Source organism: Podarcis muralis, chromosome 1, assembly GCF_964188315.1.
Source record: "Podarcis muralis chromosome 1, rPodMur119.hap1.1, whole genome shotgun sequence".
Lineage (NCBI taxonomy): Eukaryota > Metazoa > Chordata > Lepidosauria > Squamata > Lacertidae > Podarcis > Podarcis muralis.
Window position 1 is genome coordinate 12,709,265 of NC_135655.1, and position 19,927 is coordinate 12,729,191.

Below are 19,927 nucleotides of genomic sequence, written 5' to 3' on the forward strand. Positions count from 1 at the left end.
GTAGTGGCGCCCACCCTGTGGAACACCCTCCCATCAGATGTGAAGGAAATAAGGAGCTATCTTCTCTTTAACAGACATCTGAAGGCAGCCCTGTTTAGGGAAGTTTTTAATATTTAATGCTGTACTGTTTTTAACATTTGATTGGGAGCCGCCCAGAGTGGCTGGGGAAACTCAGCCAGATGGGCGGGGTAAAAAAATAAATTATTATTATTATTATTATTATTATTATTATTATTATTAATTAATTATTACAGATCTTATGGCCTTTCCCCATTTTCCTGTGCTGCCCACCTTTGGGCTTAGAACGAACATAGCTCTTCCCAGCTGAACTGTCTGTGTTAGCTGCTTTGTCGTTGTTATCTTCGAGGGGCCTCAAATAGGTTTTATTTCAAAAGCCCGAGGTCTTGACTTATGAAAGCTCGCCAGGCCGACGTCTGAGAACACTCTGCTCTAAAGTTCAGAGCAAACACATTTACTAGACGGCGGCTGCTCTCTAGCATCGCCCGCTTATCAAATTTCAGAGTCTCTTCCTTGCTGTGATGCCAAACCACTTTGAGATTCCGTGGGCTGCCTGCAGATGTGTAGAATTCGTACTCTGCTTGGGTGAATAGTCCGAAAGCCTCTCCTCACATGGATTGTTCAATAAATACGGCAAAAACCAATTGCATCTCTCTGAATCTCTCTCAAGGCGGATAAAGTGTGTGTGTGTGTCACTGTAGGAATCACAGTAAAGGGTGTCTATTGCATTGCCTGGGCAGGGTTAGTCAGTGTGGTGTTCGGTTAGCCAGGTATTGTTCAGTTCCAGCCAGCACAGCCAGTGGTCAGGGATGATGGGATTTGTAGTCCATAACATCCGAAGGATGCCTCGTTGGCTGCCAGTTAATTTCCAGGCCCAATCCAAAGGGCTGCTGTTGACCTATAAAGTCTTAAATGGCTCAGAATGGCAATACCCCAAGGATCGCCTCTCCGCAATTGAACTGACCCAAACCCTGCAATCATCATCTGAGGCCTTTCTTCATGTGCCGCCTCCATGAGAGGTCTGGAGGATGGCAACATGAGAAAGGGCCTTTTCTGCAGTGGCTCCCCATTTTTGGAATGATCTCCCCAAAGAGGGCTCGCCTGGCACCTTCATTGCATATATTTAGATGCTAGGTGAAAACGTTTGTCTGCCCCCACGCATTCAACTCATTAGCATTTTATGGATTTTTAAATACCGTATTGGCCCGGATATAAGCCGCACCTGAATATAAGACGTTCCCTTAAAATTCCGCAGGCACTGACACCCATTTCGTTTTACCGTGGGTCGGTTTCAGCAGCGATAGCGTAAAAGCCAATTTTTGTAAGGTCACGAATTTAAGCCACACTTTAACTTTTCACAGTTGGAATTTGCGGGGGGGGGGAGTGAGGCTTATATTCAGGCCCACAAATGGTATGTTTGTGGGAGGGAGGTTATTGGTTTGTTACTGGTTTTGTTTTATGTATTTTGTATTCTCATTTTGTATTTTTCTGTTGTGAACTGCCCTGTGATGAAGGGTGGCATACAAATTTTAACAACAACAACAACAACAGTCTTTTAAATGACGTTTTGCCCTTCTTCTCCACAGACTTTTGTGAATGATGTGCGGATTCCAGACCAGAAGTACATCACGCTAAGACTGAATGATGTGATCCGTTTCGGCTATGATATCCTTTTTGGGCAGGATTTTGTGGGTCCCTTAGCAACGTCCTTCCTTTCCACTGTGAGCCAATCCTGACTTCATGGAGCACCGTCCACTCCTGAAAGTCCACCTGAATAATAATAATAATAATAATAATAATAATAATAAATAATAATAATACCTTTATTGTCAATGTACAACCTGTGTACAATGAAATTAATGCACTCCTTAATGAAATTTATGGTTATTGCACTCTCTTGCAGCCTCATTTTGGAGAGGCAGTGTGGTATAGTGGTTAACATGTTGGACTAGGACTGAGAAGACCCAGGTTCAGACATCCATTCATCTGTGAAACTCATGGGGTGACCTTGAGGCCTATTGCTAGCACTCAGTCTAACCTACCGTACTTTTCCATGTATAAGACGCCCCATGTATAAGACGCCCCCTATTTTTGGTGACCCAAATTTGAGAAAATGGGGGGAGAGTTGTTGAACTTTTTTGGGGGGAGGGTTGCCCAGAGTTGTTGAGCTTTTTTTTGTGGAGGATTGCTCAGGGGGGATTGCCAAAATTCCCACTCCCACGCATTGCAACATCTGCCTCTCGTTTGTTCCCTCACTGACAAAAGCTGCCAATCGCCCGCTCAATTACTGCAGTGTCAGCCAATCAACACCCCCCCATTGATGCAGCAACCAATAACACGCCCAATAGCCACTGACAGCCGTGGCAGCAACCAATCAAACGTGCACCCTATGCAAAATCCATGTATAAGACCACCCAAACTTCTTAGCATAATTTTTAAAGAAAAAAAACTAGTCTTATACACCGAAAAGTACGGTACTTCACAGGGTTGCTGTGAGCAACTTGCTCGTTTATGTATTTGCGGCATTTATAACTTGCCTTTTTAATTTTCAGAATTTGTAACTTGGTTCATTTATTAATTTGCAGCATTTGTAGCCAGTAAGTAGTAGCTTGCAAATGTCTGTCCTAAGACGGTCCCTGCCCTCAGCCTCATGATCTGAAACATCGGTTCTCAACCTGTGGGTCCCCAGATGATGTTGGACTACAACTCCCATCATCCCTAGCTAGCATGGTCAGAGCTCAGGAATGATGGGAGTTGTAGTCGAACAACATCTGGGGACCCACAGGTTGAGAACTGCTGATCTAAAAGGACACAACACACAAGGAAAAGGAAATGGGAGGGAGGAGGGGATACTAAGGCGGTTTGAATCCTCATGGTGGTGTGTGTGTGTGCGCGCGTGCGTGCATGCCTTGAGGGAGTTATCCTGCCCCCTCGCCAATGCCTGTGGTGGTTTGTATTTGGACAGTGAGTTAATATAGGTCACTCTGAGGATATGAAATGCAGGATATGAAAGCAAAGTTCTTTCCCTGAGACTCTCGTGGAAGAGCTTGCTTTAGATTTCACCCTCCATCTCTTGGAGGTTTTTGGACATTTGGCACATGAAAAAATGTTTGCATCCTGGCCTTGAGCAAAGCCAAACAGTGGATTTTGTTGGCTTCAGTGGGGAATTCCCTCTGGATCCCCCTAAATTGGCAACAACAGCACTCTTGCTTTCCATCCCTGCCTCCCAAACCGGGATCGGTTGAAAAAAACTTTCACTTGGCATCAGCTCCAGAGGGAAAGAATGCAATTGCTTAACTCTTTTGGAAACATCTGTGAGATGGAGCTGCAGAAGCTTTTGAGGCTGGGCTTTTAACCTCTTCATCAGAACATTGTCTCCCAGTTGTCTGGTATCTTTAGCGAGTTGCCAGTGTTGCGATTGCTTTCTGTGTGCGCTCTAGGTCCCCCCAGGCCAGGATTTTTAATAACTATTGGCAGGTGGACGGACCATTTCCTCTGTGATAGAACACTTGATTTGCCTGAAGAAGGTTCCAGGTTAAATCCTGCACACCTGAGGTTAGCAGGTGCCAGGAGAAATCTCTTGCCTGACATCCAGGACAGCTGCTATCAACCGGACTAGACCAGCCTTGTAAATAAGCCCCCAGAGGTTACTAGCCTGCAGCAATTACTACTAGTGCGCTAGGCCCCATGTTAGAAATTAGCCGGGTGTGTTTTGCGACCATGTGGACCTCTATGGATGCCAGGTTGGCAACTGGGGAAAGCAGAACGTTACTTGGAAGAGTAGGATCTGAAATATTTTCCTTGAAGCTTGAATTGGTTTAATTCTGGATCGTTTGATGTATTGCAACCCACTTTGAGATTTGTTCTTTAAAATATAAAGTGGTATAGACATGAAAGTAATAATAACAATAACAATTCCCATTGTGAAAAAAGCACCTGGATATTCCATGGTGGCAACCGCAATTCAGGTTTAAGGTGCCATTTGGCGATTAGATTCTATATTTGAGTTTTTAACTCTAGCTGGGACTGGAGCAAGTTAGTAGGAGAGGGATGGAGAGAGCTAGGAAGGGCATGGCTGAGAGGACCTTTCGCCTCTGGCACATGCTAGGTTTCCGTGCTTGGCACAGTCCCCTCATTTTTCTGCTTCCAGCTCTTCATTGCCTGCTTGCGATACTCTTCTTCTTCTTTAGTGATCACTCGTAGCCGAGTAAGATTGTCTTCCATGAACCTGGTCTTAACAGTGAGTCCATAAGTGACTGTGGAGGCCAATTCTGGATCCACACGTCCTTCCACAGTGGGGACATAGGTTTCCGGGAGGGAGTTGATCACGGTGAAGTTTTGCCAAGCATGACTTCCTCTTAGCACGTTTCTTCCTTTCGTCCTGAGTTTGAGCGTCTTCAAAGTCCATTTGGTAAAGGCTGCTCTCCAACTGGAGCACTCGCAGGCCAGTGTTTCCCAGTTGTCGGTGTTTATACTACTTTTTTTTTATAGATTTGCCTTTCGAGAGTCTTTGAACCTCTTTTGTTGACCACCAGCATTACGCTTACCATTTTAAAGTTGGGAATAGAATACAGTGGTACCTCGGGTTACAAACTTAATCCATTCCGGAAGTCTGTTCTTAAACCAAAGCTGTTCTTAAACTGAGACGTGCTTTCCCTAATGTGGCCTCCTGCTACTGGTGCCCTTCCACCGTTTGGATTCCATTCTTAGAGTGAGGTAAAGTTTGCAAACTGGGACACTACTTCCGGTTTTGTGGAGTTCGTAAACCGAATAGTTCGTAAACAGGGCTGTTCTTAAACCGAGGTACCACTGTAGTTGCTTTGGAAGACGATAATCAGGCATGCGCACAACATGACCAGTCCAACGATACTAAGTGCTTTATGGCTACCAGGCTTAAATGCAAGGCTGGAATGGATAGCACTGGTCTAGACAAGCAAATAGTCTGACCTAGTTTAAGGCCACGTCTGCTTCATGCATTTAAAGCGCTCATATACCACTTCAAACATCCGTGGTTTCCCCGCACAGAACCCTGGGAGCTGTAGTTTGCTAAGGGTGCTGGGAGTTGCTAGGAGAACCCTATTCCCTGTGCAGTACCACAATTCCCAGAATCCTTCAACAACCCATCCTCCTTCTGGTGGAACTCTGGGAATTGTAACTGTGGGGTGGGTGGGGAGAAAAATAAAGGATTAGGCCACGGAGATGATTTGGTGTACGCGAGTTCATGACACCTGAGATTCTTTTGGTCCATACCCTTTTCCTTTTTTGATTTGTTCGCCATGTTGTGGGTTTGAGGGACGTATGACCACAGGAGGAAAATCATTTGGTCTGTATTGATATAAATATATGAAATATAATGGGGCGCGGGTGGCGCTGTGGGTAAAAGCCTCAGCGCCTAGGGCTTGCCGATCGAAAGGTCGGCGGTTCGAATCCCCGCGGCAGGGTGCGCTCCCGTTGCTCGGTCCCAGCGCCTGCCAACCTAGCAGTTCGAAAGCACCCCCGGGTGCAAGTAGATAAATAGGGACCGCTTAGTGGCGGGAAGGTAAATGGCGTTTCCATGTGCTGCGCTGGCTCGCCAGATGCAGCTTGTCACGCTGGCCTCGTGACCCGGAAGTGTCTCCGGACAGCGCTGGCCCCCGGCCTCTTAAGTGAGATGGGCGCACAACCCTAGAGTCTGTCAAGACTGGCCCGTACGGGCTGGGGTACCTTTACCTTTACTTTATATGAAATATAAATATATGAATTTATTATATTATAAATTTAATAAAATAGTAAAATAATAATATTATGCTGGTACCGAGAGTAAATGGGATGTGTGTGCTAAACTTTACTTATCCTGCGATATGTAAGATGAATGGTGGTGTTGGAGAACAGCTCTCTGGTGTGACATGTGCCTCCAGCCTATTCCCAAACACCCCTAATTTATATCGACCTCCTTTCATTAAACAGCCTTGATGCTAAAATCAGGTCAATGGGCAAAAAATTCCTGATTAGCAAGGCATTGATTTTTAAGCAGGTTCCTGAATTACCCCATGATTCATACCCACTTCTGGCTTTTAAATTTTTTCTTAAATTTGTCTACATTTCAACACTGTGTTTTCTGACGAGTTCAAAAATGGGCATTATTCCGCTTTAACGTGCTTTGTGGACAAGCAAGGTTCTTTCTCCCAAATAGAGTGTGGCGGGGCTGTGGCTGGCATTTCAGTGCATCTTGGCAGCAGACACGGGTCTCTCTGCAGGCCTTGGCGTTTGTTCGGATCCTTATGGTGTGTTTGTGTCGGAGGAGAGAGACAGAGAAAGGGCAGCGGTGGTTGCAGGGCTGGGGAGAACCTTTTGCTGAAATGGAATCTTTTGCAGATGAAATTGCATGCCGAATTCCTGCAACCTGGTGCAATTTACTCTGGTCCCTCCCTACCATCTGACGGGCATTTTCCAAAAAAGCATTCTCCCTGTCCCCTTCTCGTTCAGCTCTTTATAGCTCGCACCATCTTTCGCATTGCCTGAGTCAGCAGTGTTCTCATGCAGAAGGCGACGCATCTGCCGGCCGCGACAAAAACTGGCCGCTTTCCCCAACTGTGCCCTTGTCCTTGGTCTGTTCCCCTCTCTCTAAAAGCAACATGCACAATCCTTTCTTGCGGTTCCAAACATTCCCAAACAACCTCCCACCCTCCTCTGTCGGTGAAGTGCAAGCCAGCTCTTCTGTGCAGCTGTAATGTGAGCTGTGTCAACGTTGCCCGTTTAAAACGGTTCGTTGTGCTTTTGACGGGGCAATCTTTTGTGCTGCGTCTGTACTTATTGCTCTGGAGGCAGAGCCTGGTGTCTGGGTGTGGCAGACGCATTTTTGCACAGTGCTGCTTTATTTGTGTGCCTGCCTTGCCTTCCCATTGTTCTCCATCCCAGGTGTTCCACCGTCTACCTGCACACAAAGCTCCCAGGATACAGTCCTATGTTCCACTTTAAGCTGGAGCCTGTCTGGGCAATGGGCACCAAATTCATGGTGGAGCTCTGAACTTTCATTTTCATTTTAGCCTGCTCTTGATTGTGACAAACAGGGAAGCCTTTCCTTTCTTCCAAATAGATAGATAGATAGATAGATAGATAGATAGATAGATAGATAAATACAGATGCTTATAGCATCTGCGCTTTCAGTTCATAGAGCCCTTTCTACAGATCAGTTACATTCAATGGGACTACAGTGGTACCTCAGTTCTCAAACGCCTTGGTACGCAAATGCCTTGGTTCTCAAACGCCATAAACCCGGAAGTGTTCCGGTTTCCGAACATTTTTCGGAAGCCGAACATCGATGCGGCTGTCAGCTATTGTTTCTGGGGTGCCTGTGCCAATCAGAAGCTGTGCCTTGGTTTTTGAACATTTCGGAAGTCAAACAGACTTCCAGAATGGATTAAGTTCGGTGCTTTTGTTTTTGGTATTTATTTTGCGTTTTTGTTTTTGAGGCTTTTCTGGTTAATTTGTTTTTGTGACTGTGTGGAACCCAGTTCAGCTACTGATTGTGTGACTGCGGAAATGGATAAAAGCCCCCCATCCAAACAATGACTATCATCAGTGCAGGTAAGATTTTTTTTTAATTTTAATTTTTGTCATCTACAATACTGTCTTTTTTATTTTATAGTACAGTACATTTATTATTGCTTTCATTTTATGGATCAATGGTCTCTTTAGATAGTAAAATTCATGTCAAATTGCTGTTTTAAGGGTTGTTTATAAAAGTCTGGAATGGATTAATCCATTTTGCATTACTTTCTATGGGAAGATGCGCCTTGGTTTTGGAACGCTTTGGTTTTGGAATGGACTTCTGGAACAGATTAAATTTGAGAACCAAGGTACCACTGTAATATTACAGACAGTATGAGGCTGGAGGAGGAGGAGAGAGAAAGGGGGCAGATAGCAAACTCTGATATTTTTACATGGTGTGCGCGCGAGGTTTTGGTGTCAGCGTCACGTTGGTAGGATCTGTATCTATTACTTTATTAGTTTTTGTTGGCGATGAGAGAGATTGAGGAGCCCAGGACATGGTTGGAAAGCCTTTTTGTCACCTGAGCAAACCTGGACCACCCGTAGCTGGGTTTCTCAAACACCCCCCTCTCCCCCTCTTTGCTCTTAAGGGTGCTGCCTTTCACCTGCACGGAGTGGAACAGGCTCAGCCAAGGATTCCTCTGGCAGCGAATCTGCCCTACCCATGTGATTCTGGAAGCTGGACAGCTCAGCGCCCGTGTGCCACAGTGTCTGGCAACATGGCGGTCAAGGGGGCGGATGTTCACTTTCTAGCTGCCTCTGCTGAGCAGTGACCAAGCAGGGACGTATGGCCTGTGCAGCAGCGTTCGAAACTCCCATTGTTCTAGGCCAGGCATCCCCAAACTCGGCCCTCCAGCAGTTTTGGGACTACAACTCCCATCATGTCTAGCTAACAGGACCAGTGGTCAGGGATGATGGGAACTGTAGTCCCAAAACAGCTGGAGGGCTGAGTTTGGGGATGCCTGTTCTAGGCACATTTTGCGATAGGGAGTTTCATTAGCGTGAGCGTTTTCTGAGCTCTGGGCGCAGTACTGCGCCTAAGATTTCAAGATAAAAATTGCAGAGTGGAAGGAAAGGAGAACCTTTTTCTGCCTCCCCGCTTCCAGTGACTCTCAGAAGACTGGAGAAGAGACCCTCTCAAGAATATTACAGGGGTGGGCAGGGGAAGGACTAGACCATGTGAAAAACGAATGTAATATTTTAGCTGCAGTTCATTCATTTTCAGCTTTGTATTCTTGTTATTTAAAAGGCACGCCTAGACATTCCGTTGTGGCGCCCATAACCTGGGTTTAAGGTGCCATTTAGCTCCTAACTTTCATATCTTGGTTTCTAACACTGCTGTGCAGGGATGGCCATATTTATGTCTGTGAAGAGGCTTGCGCAACAGCATTGGTTTTTTGAACTGTGTGCAGTAGTGATGACCATTGACTTGGATGGCCTTACACTGTGAGAACCGAATGCTTGGTCTGATCCAGCAGGGATTTTCTTAGGTGCTGCTGCTGCTGCTGCTGCTGCTGCTGCTTCTTCTTCTTCTTCTTCTTCTTCTTCTTCTTCTTCTTCTTCTTCTTCTTCTAAAAAATCTTTTAGTGTGAGCAACCCTTCATAGGAGAACTCATTTGAAATGAATGGAATGCACTCTGTTTGTTGCAAGGGCATGCCCTGGATTGGTGCAGCCTTTCAGGGACTCTCAAGTGTCCTCCTTGCCAATTGAAGTATAGCTTAATTTAATTGCAGCTGGATGGATAGGTGTAAGAGGACTTGGCAGAAAGGTGGGGGGGGGGAGAGGCAGGCAGGGAGAAAGGAATGATGTCATCGCATAAACTTTCTCCTCCTGTGATTCTGAATCACCTGTTTTTCCTCTCTTGACCACCTGAGGTTTTTGTTTTTGTTTTACTTCCTTGTAGAAATGATGTAAGTTTTGGCTGCGAGGTGATCCTAGCTGGTGTGCTGTGTATTATTTTTCCTTTTGAAGATGCAGTGACTTCCTTTTCTTCATTGATTTGTAGAATTTATATAATGTGTTCTCTCTCTCTCTCTCTCTCTCTCTCTCTCTCTCTCTCTCTCTCTCTGCAAATCATGATTGGCAGATATAATGGGGGGGGACCTATATCCGTTCATGTACATATACAACAATAACAAATGGCACCTTCTAAAAACTAAGCAGAAATAGAACAAAACTGTATTATACCGTATTTTCCCCTCTATAAGACGCACCAGACTTAGTTTTTGGAGGAGGAAAACAATTAAAAAAAAAAATCTGAATCCCAGAAGCCAGAACAGCAAGAGGGATCTGGCTTCTGGGATAGCCTCTTGCTGTTCTGGCTTCTGGGATAGCCGTGCGCATCTAAAGCTGGCGTCTGTCTCTGCCTCTCAAACAACCAGGGGGACAGTATTCTAAAGATGGGTGCTGCAGCCCAGAAGTCCTGCTTCCTCATCGATAAGTGATAATCTGGGATGACTAACAGGATCTCCTTGGAAGATCTTAAAGCTCTGTTGGGCCTGTGCTGAGACGGCCAGGGATCTGCAGGATCCCAAGCTGTTGCATCACCTCATCGGGCCTGATCTGGGGCTGAACATCCTGCTCTGCAACTTCCACCCCAGCTGTCAGGAACAGCAGGCCTGCAGATGTTTTGATAGCTCCCCACTGGCGGGAGTGGGAAAATTTGGATTGCACCTCAATTATAACAGCAATGTTCAGTTTTGACATATGCACCGCATCGCAAACCGGTCTTGTCACAGATGGTGAATCTGCATCCCCTTACACACTTTCCCTTTCCAGCCGCTGTACGATGAATGTTTATTTATGGCTCCTTTGAAATCATCTGACATGACCGTGTTGGGAGAGGAGTTGCCGTTGGCTTCTAATAATGTTACAGTAGATGAGTCTTGCAAAAAAACCCCTCTGCCTCTTTCCTTAACGTGTTCTCTACATGCCAACATGTATGTGCTCGAACACATCCAGCACAAGGTCCCAGAAGAAGCACTAAAGGTGAGCATTTGCATTCCTTTTTGTATTTGTTTGGGGGGGGGGGGCGGGATGAGAATAAGGGGGGCTATTTATGACATGCTTCTTGCGCTAGTGAACTATTCCTACAGCTCAGGGAGATTGCATGAGTGGCTCGACACCATTTTCTTTCTGCTGCTTAGCTTGCAAAATCTCCTAAAACGGGCGTTGGGGAAATGGGATTTCCCAGATTCATAGGAGGCATGGGATCTGGTGCCTCTGATAGCTCTCCTAGCAGTAGAAATGAGGGTCTGCGTGGCTCAGTGGTGGGATGCATGCTCTGCATGTTTCCATGGATAACAAGATCAGCTGAGATTGGGAAGGTCATTTCTGTGCCTGTAGAGAGTGTCAGGGAATTCTACTCAATATTGATCCAGAGCAGATTCCAACGTATAGTTAGCAGAGTAAAAACTTAAACACCTTGCAGGATTCCCCAAAAATAGACCAGAGGCAATTAATATTTCATCTAGCAGAGCTTTACTGCTACTGAAGGCAAATGAGCATAATGGTCACAAATCCAATACAATCAGGATTGGCACTGTCCATTAGAAATCCAGTTGCAGCAGACTTAACTTAAATTTACAATAACTTATAATAACACGAAACCTTAACACTAAGCATACAGTCATACCTTGACTGAAAGAGATAACTGAACCAGCTGCACTCAGCTTCTCGGAAGGCATAACCCAAACACCACGAACCTTCTGCTTGTTTCTTTCACACAGAGAAGTTTCCAGAACCCTCTTGAATCAATTAGAATAGGAAAGATCTGTACACAACAGATCAATACTTTCTGCACTAAAAAATGCAAACGGACTCTTCCCCTGCATCCGGGTAGATAGTATTGGCTTAAGCTTAAGTGTGGGGAACATTTGGCTCTCCAGATGTTGATAGAATTGTAGGGTTGGGAGGGCCCCCCAAGGGTCATCCAGTCCGACCCCCTGCAATGTAGGAATCTCAGTTAGATCATACAGGACGGATGGTCATCTAACCTCTGCTTAGAAACCCCCAGTGGAGGAGAGTGAGTGTGGCGTGCACAATTCATTCTGAGCTTCTCATTCAGCCTTGTTGATGAGAACAGGTGTTGTGCAAAAAGCACAGATGCACCTTTGCACCACCACTCCCATTTATTTCAGAGCTTTCCCATGAGAAACACCCAGTGCAGTATGCTGAAACAATCTTAGATCAGAGTTAATCCCTACCTGGCAGTTCCGTGATTTGCCAAGACTGGTACTTCGCTGATTATTATATATCTCCACCTGTTCCATAGGATAGGCTGCCTTCTTCCCATTGTCAAGGTTTTGGCCCATAGTCATGAGCTCTAGCAATTTCACTTACTTGTTCTTTTAAAGCCAGCCAGTGACGAGGTTCTTGTGAAAGTCCATTGCTCAGGCAAAGTTGTCGGGCAGGATTCGGGCCATGTTTTGGCTGCCCGAGCCTGAGAAAATAATATGCACATCGTAAGAAAGAAACACAACAGTGTAGATTGGAGATCTTGTGTGAATTCTGTGGCAGGGCAAAAGAGCTTCTACAAAAGATCGGTGTGTGTGTGTGTGTGTGTGTATTTGGAAAGAGTGGCTTGTTTCAGCAACGGGTTATAAGAAATGTCTCCAGCCTTCTTAGAAATCCAGGAAGCCAAGGACACACAAAACAAAGCCCATTTCACAGAAAGAAAAACTAGTGATGATCGCCTTTCCGAACAGCAACAGGCAGAACATCTGCAACCCCCACAAAAAAATAAAACATGCACGCACACAAGTAGGCAGGCTTCCCAAGCAGGCAGACCACCTCAAAAGTCCAACCCCTGTCAGCTTTTTAAAATATTAAAAATAAGGGGTCTGAGGGTGCCATGGTGTCTATATGCACTGCCCCAGGACTGCAAAGAAGCCCCATTTCTCCTCAAGCTTCTTGCCTTTGTGCACACCACACCCCCGCAAAATACCGTATTTTTCGCTCTATAGGACGCACTTTTCCCCCTCCAAAAATGAAGGGGAAATGTGTGTGCGTCCTATGGAGCGAATGCAGGCTTTCGCTGAAGCCTGGAGAGCGAGAGGGGTCGGTGCGCACCGACCCCTCTCACTCTCCAGGCTTCAGGAAGCTATCCGCAAGTCTTCAGAGCGCGGCGGGAGTTCCCGCCAGGCTCAGAACGATTGCGGATAGCAGCAAGCTCCGGGAGCGAAGGCGAGGACCCATTCTGGAGGCTGGGGTCGGGGGAAGATTGGGTTTCCCCCGCCCCAGCCCCGCGGCTAAAAAGGAAGCCAAAACAGTGAGCGAGATCCATCCCGCTCGCTGTCTTGGCTTCTGCCAAAGCCGCGTGCAGCCTCTCCTGACTGGAGAGGTTGTGCGTGGCTGAAGAGGAAGCCATCCCACTGGCTGTCTTGGCTTCTTTGCTCTTTGGGGCTGGGGGGGGGATTATCCCCCCCCCAAAACCTAGGTGCGCCCTATGGTCCAGTGCGCCCTATAGAGCGAAAAATACGGTACTACCAATTTTTTTCTCTCATTTCCCCATTCCTGTTTAATCCTCACACTGTAACAATGACAAATTATTAATTTCAATTTCAATGTTCCTGCATTGCAGGGGATTGGACTAGATGACTCTGATGTTCCTTTTCAATTCTAAACTTCTTTGATTCTGGGTGTGTTCCCCCCCCCCCCCAATGGGCCAGACAGTTCCATCCAAGCACCGACTAGGCCCAGAGATGCTTTGCTTTGTCCCAGTGGCAGCTTCGTATGCATTCAGACCCATGCCCTGAGTGTTCACATCAACCTGTTTGCAGGTGTTCACACCAGCTGTTCCTCTGTGCCCACACATACTTCCAAGTCACATCTCTCACCATCCCTGACTTGTTTTTGCCTGGCTGGAATGTGTCCTTGAACAGTGCCGGATTTACGTATAAGCTAAACAAGCTATAGCTTAGGGCCCCGCTCTCGAGAGCCAGCGTGGTGTAGTGGTTAAGAGCGGTGGACTCGTAATCTGGTGAACCGCGTTCGCGTCTCCGCTCCTCCACATGCAGCTGCTGGGTGAACTTGGGCTAGTCACACTTCTCTGAAGTCTCTCAGCCCCACTCACCTCACAGAGTGTTTGTTGTGGGGGAGGAAGGGAAAGGAGAATGTTAGCCACCTTTGGGTAGTGATAAAGCGGGATATCAAATCCAAACTCTTCTTCTTCTTCTCCTCTTGGGCCACCCCTCCCCCCAAAAAAAATCAAAGGAAAAAACCCCTGAATGTACATTTCCAAAATATAAGATAAAAAAATAAATAAAAATAAAACGTACATACAGCAACAGTGTTTTGTGTTCTGTAGGCTCCTATGATGTTAGTAATGGGCCCCGCCTGCTAGCCTGCTCCCTAAAATATCACATATAAAGGGCCCCATTACCTTCAGTAGTTTAGGGCCTCATCAAATTAAATTTTCATTAAATCCGGCCCTGTCCATGAACTCCGACAATACTTCTTGCTTGCCTGGATAGTGGCTAGAGAGTGTGCGAATAAGCTTGCCCGTGAATAAACTTAACGCTTATTTTGCTCTACCCAAAAATTGTCTCGCGGCCCCCGAAGGCTTGCTCAGAATGGGAGAGTTGCCCTTGGGCTGGGAGAGGTTTTCCCCCCACCCCACCCTTGCACTATAGACGTTTGTGTGTCTCTCTTTTGCCCTTCAGCATGAGAAATACACCAGCCAGCTGCAGATGAGCTTCAAAAGTGCAGTCATGAAAAGGGTAGAGCAGCCTTTGGAGCACGGCGGAGAGACCGAGTCGCCCCAAGCGAAGCTGGAGAAAGGCGAGAAGAAAGCAATTACAGGTACCTGTATGGGAAAACCAGTTGGCCGGGCACCGAAACGAGTCTCTCTCTCTCTCTCTCTCTCTCTCTCTCTCTCTCTCTCTCTGTTGCAAGTCTTGATTTTGCCAGTGATTAGGAGTTAGCTGTTCAGCAGGAGTGTGGGGTTGCCATCGTGGATCTCGTGCAATGTAACCTTGACTCTTCTTAAAAGGTAAAGGGACCCCTGACCATTAGGTCCAGTCGCGAACGATTATGGGGTTGCAGCGCTCATCTCGCTTTATTGGCCGAGGGAGCCGGCGTACAGCTTCCGGGTCATGTGGCCAGCATGACTAAGCCGCTTCTGGTGAACCGGAACAGCACACGGAAACGCTGTTTACCTTCCCGCCGGAGCGGTACCTATTTATCTACTTGCACTTTGATGTGCTTTCGAACTGCTAGGTTGGCAGGAGCAGGGACCGAGCAACGGGAGCTCACCCCGTTGCGGGGATTCGAACCGCCAACCTTCTGATCGGCAAGCCCTAGGCTCTGTGGTTTAACCCACAGCGCCACCCGCGTCCCAGATTGCCTCTCCTTACCCATGCCAAAATGAGATCTACGTGAGATTTGAACTCGCTCCCACAGGAGGCAGCGATGGGCTTGGGAGTTCTTAAAAGAGAACTTTGGCAGATTTGCGGAGGAAAAAGTTATGAGTGGCTACCAGCCAGAATGCCTTTGTTCTGCCTCCATGGACGGAGGTAGCAAAACTTAAACTGTGGGTTTTCAAAAATTGTTTTCGTTCATTATTATGGTATGTATTTTTGCGTTTTTATATTGTAAACCTCCTTGTGATTTGTGGATGAAGGGCAGTATAATAATAATAATAATAATAATAATAATGCTAGTGAATAGCAGTTCGTGGAAGCCAGAGAGGTGATTTTTCTTGTGATAAAATCCTGCTTTCAGCTTTCCTATAGACATCCGATCGGCCACTGTGAGAACAGGATGCTAGATGGGCCATTGGCCTGTTCCAGAAGCCCTCGCTCTTCATATTACTATTCTTAAGAGGGTCTTCTTTGATTACTTTTTATCTGGATATACAGGCATGATGTTTAAAGGCAGCTTTTTAGCTGTTCTGCGTTGTCTCGCCATTTTGCTTCTTACGTCGACGCTTTTATCAAACCCACCTATATAGGGAGCATTATTAAAAGGTGCAGTATAAAGAAATAATAAAAGGAATAAATAATAAAGTTGCATTTGGTGCTGGTCATACTGAGTCGACCCATTAATGGACTTAGGTTAGTCATATCTGTTCCTTTTCAGTGTGACTAGCACTGACTACAACCCTAAATCTCTGATAAATGGGGCTCAATCAGAACTGCATCAAATACAAGGCAGGTTCTTCCTTCCCTTTCCCCCTGTTTTCCTCATGTTTCTCTATTTCAGGGTTAAGCAAAATCTCACTTTCAAATAAACGCGAATCCTCTTGATTCCAGCCGTTTCCTCCTCTGGGGATTAGCCCGTAAGCCAAATCTTTCACCCAGTTTCATCATGCGCTGAGGTGGGAAGAAAGGCTTCTCTCTGGCGTCGCCTGAGAGGCCGCCATCTTGAGTGGCAGGTGCCCTCTGGTTTTTGCTGGACTCCAGCTCCTATTAGTTCTGCTCAGTATGGCCAATGGTAAGAGATGGTGGAAATTCCAGTCTCGCACCATGTTTCCTGGCCATCTGCCTGGCCTTAGGCCTGATCCCTTCTCAAGCCAGACCCTTCTCAAGTTCTTATTGGAGGACCGCAGTTTGAGGCAAGGCTGGTGTGGAGAACAGAATAAATAGAATAAATGTCTGGAAAGGGTCTGAGGAGAACTAGGCCGAGGAGTATAGCTCAGTGTAGCTCTTTCATTGAATTACCGTGCTTTCTGCCGTATAAGACGACTGGGCGTATAAGACGACCCCCAACTTTGGAGAATATTTTCTGGGGTTCAAAAGTCATCTTATACGCCAGAACATACAGTAATTATATTTTAAGAATGCACACACCTCAGTAAAGCTTAAGCGATATTCCAAAAGGTATGGGACAGGGGTGGTGAAAGCTGAAGAGACTGACCGACCCCTTCCTCTCCCCTCAACCACCTATTATTAGCGTTGTCTCGAAGGCCAGTTGTTGCCCTGGCAACCCCTTGTGCGTTAGAAGGAAGGAAGGCAGCCTTGCGCAGGGAAGTTTTGATGCTTTATTCTGCTTTGTATTTGTTGGAAGCTGCTCCAGAGTAGTTGGGGCAACCCAGTCAGATGTGCGGGGTGCAAATAATGCAATTGTTGTTATGATTAAGACTGACAGGAGTCTCCTTTCAGTTCGCCCTTAAAGCCCATCTCAGTTGCAAAGGGAAGGGAAAGGGATCCTTTGCTGGACTTATGGAGGCTAGTCTCAGTGACGGCAGTTTCTCGTGACCTTAATCTTCCATGCAGGCGTATTTGTCCTTGCAAAAATCCTCTCTAAGCTGGGATCAGGTATTAGAGCCCTGCTTTCGCTGGTGGTTCTTTATTTGAGCTGAGAGAGAGTTGGTTCTTTATTTGAGCTGAGAGTTCGCAGGCATGCAACTACCTCTTTTTCATTCATGTGTTGTGTTCAAAAGGCACACCTCCTCCCTTTCGGGGCTTGTCTCCATTTACCTTTCCTCAGTTCGTTCCAGGCACAGTCTGTGATTTGAAGCTCCAGGTCCGAGAGCCCTTTTTTGCCTTGAGCTTTCCCTGCCAAAAACTCCCCCAGCTCTTTTTAAAGCTTGATCGGAGCAAACCGTCAGTCCGAGGAAAACCCAGATTGATGTTTGCTCGGATTCAGCTTAAAAGAGCTGGTTTCTGTGGGGAAAGTTTGGGGCAAATACAATTGTTTGGACATTGAGCTTTAAATCGTGGAAAGAGAGGGGCAAAATATAAGGGTGAGCAACCCCTGTGTGGCTGGTGGCTGTCAGTTTTACCTGTGACGTCTCCAGCAGACATGACAAGCTCCGTTTTGCATTGCTCGGAGCGAGCCAGGAGTTTGCGTTCAGCAGGAGCCGCTTCCCGTGATGAGCTGCGACAGCAGACAAAGGTGAAAGGAAGCGACTGTCTTCTCAGCCCCGAAGGAAACTTTCCGGTGGCAACAGCTGTCATGCGAGCCAGATCCTTGCCGTGCCGTTGTAAAGCACAACCGCCCTCCCGTGTCAATCCCCAGAGTAATTAATTCACATCCCTTGCCCGTCCTATCTTGTCGGCTGCTGGAGATTACACAAGTTTGCCTACATCTGGGGCAGCCATTGTGCCATCATCCAGATTCTGGACTGCAGCTGCCATCATACCTGACCATTGGCCGTGCTAGCTGGGGGTGATGGGAGTTTCAGCCCAGTACCATCTGGGAGGCTGCCATGTTGACTATGCACCTTGCAAACTAACATTTGCAGTAGTTCTGCTGGAAATTGGTGGGAAGTTTAGGCATGCTCAGAGTTCTGTTAGAACCCAACTTTACAGGTCTGCAGGCCATCCTGCTGCTTTTGAGCTTGTTGGCTGTGCCCGTCTGTTGCCTGCACATTTGCAAAACTAAACAGGGTCCGGTATGGTTTCAGATTGGATGGGGGGGCTGTGTGTTGAGATTCCTGCATTGCAGGGGGTTGGACGAGATGACCCTGGGAGTCCCTTCCAGCCCTACAATTCTATGGTTCTATGTTTAGCATTACTAAGAAGAGGATCTAAGTGTGTACAGCTGCATTGCTGCGGCACCTGTGGATGCCTGGGGTGTGGCCAGTTGGGTGTTTGGAGCCATGGCCAATAGACGTGGTCTTGCCTTCCCTGCCATCCATTTTTGGTGTATGGGCAGATGTCTGTCCATACCACCTGTCTGGGCAAGTAGTAGTAGTAGTAGTAGTAGTAGTAGTAGTAGTAGTAATAATAATAATAATAATAATAATAATAAAAATTTTTACCCCACCCATCTGACTGGGCCTCCCCAGCCACTCTGGACGGCTTCCAACAAAATATTAAAATACAGCAATGCATCAAACATTAAAAGCTTCCCTAAACAAGGCTGCCTTCAGATGTCTTCTAAAAGTCTGGTACTGTAGTTGTTTATCTCTTTGACATCTGACGGGAGGGCGTTCCACAGGGCGGGCGCCACTACCGAGAAGGCCCTCTGCCTGGTTCCCTGTAACTTCGTTTCTTGCAGTGAGGGAACCACCAGAAGGCCCTCGGCGCTGGACCTCAGTGTCCGGGTAGAACGGTGGGGGTGGAGACGCTCCTTCAGATATACTGGACTGAGGCCGTAGCTGTATCAAAATCCAGATCTGGAAGTGTGTGTTGTAAAAGTGATGTGAAGTACCTTGGGGAACCGCAGTTTGTTAAGGGTGCAGAGCAGGGGTAACCAATGTGGGGCTTCCAGATGTTGTTAGACTACAACTCCCATCATCAACTGCTGGCTGAGGCTGATGGGAGTTGTAGTCCAACCATACCTGATGCTGATTGCCCCTGCTGCAGAGCACTATTGCGTCAATTTAACACTCATGGCTCCCCTCAAAGCATCACTGGAGCTCTGCAAAGAGTGCAGAGAGTTGTCAAGAGATGCCTATTCGCGTCACAGAGCTACAATTCCCAGAGTTCCTTGATTGTTAAACGACTCTGGGAATTGTAGCTCTGTGTGGGGAATCGGGGTTGCCTGTCAATTCTCAGCGCCTTTAACAAACTGCAGTTCCCTGGATTCTTAGGGGAAGCCATGGCTGTTTAAAGTGGTGTCAAGCTGCTTTTAAGTGTATTGTGCGGCTGTTGTCCCACCAGAGTAAGGACTTCAACGGGAGCCCTTCAGTGCAGGCGGAACATGGTAGACTGACAGAGCAAAGGTAAAGGTGAGGCCCCTGTTATTTCTGCCATGCCTCGCCAATGCAGAGGCTTCATAATATCTGCCAATTACAACACCTGATGTTACACCCCCCATTCACTTCTGAGGCGGAACAGGGCTCCAGGGCGTGAGCACTTACTTGTCCCAGGTCACTCACAAATTTAGATATCAGGCTCAGGCACATTCTATGTTCTGGAATCCGTTGGTCTAAAATTGCTTGCTTTCCACAGGCAGGGAATCTCTTTTTGAGGAAAGGTGAGGGGAAGGAAGGAATAATAATAATATACAGATTTAGTAGTCTGGGAAAATATGAAAAAGGTCTTCAGTGCCAGAAAAGCTAGCAGAGTAGTCCCAAGGTGAGCCTCCCCTAGAGAGAGCATTCCATAATTGTGGGGCCACCACTGAGAAGGCACCTGCCTTACTTCTGATGCTCACCTGGAGAAAGACCTCCTGCAAAGGGGTTTCTTCAGGTGTTGTGGTCCTGAATTGTAGAGGGTTTTATGTGGCGGATGCATTCGATCATGTTCAGGGCTGTGAACCACCCTAAGGTATTTGGATGAAGCGTACAAATTTAAACAATAAATAGTTGATCAGTTTTGCTGGGTTGATTATTAAACCGATTAGTTTTAATGGGGTTTTGAATAAATGTTCAGTTAATTGCCACTGCTATGAATTCCATTGTGTTATTGTGAGACTCTTAATCTCAGGGTTGTGGGTTTGAATCTCATGTTGGGCAAAAGATTCCTGCATTGCAGGGGGTTGGTCTAA

The 19,927-nt window shown here is 46.7% G+C and overlaps 1 protein-coding gene across 5 annotated transcripts in view; it reads left to right on the plus strand.

Annotated features, from left to right (window-relative positions):
• The window catches only part of CEP170B (centrosomal protein 170B), an 87,324-nt gene that overhangs the window by 17,675 nt on the left and 49,722 nt on the right, over positions 1-19,927 (plus strand). For all 5 annotated transcript variants that reach the window (XM_077923481.1, XM_028748755.2, XM_028748991.2 and 2 more), the window contains exons 4-6: positions 1,605-1,683; positions 10,479-10,537; positions 14,212-14,350. In XM_077923481.1, the coding sequence (XP_077779607.1) occupies positions 1,605-1,683; positions 10,479-10,537; positions 14,212-14,350 (277 nt within the window). The remainder of the gene's footprint in view (positions 1-1,604; positions 1,684-10,478; positions 10,538-14,211; positions 14,351-19,927) is intronic.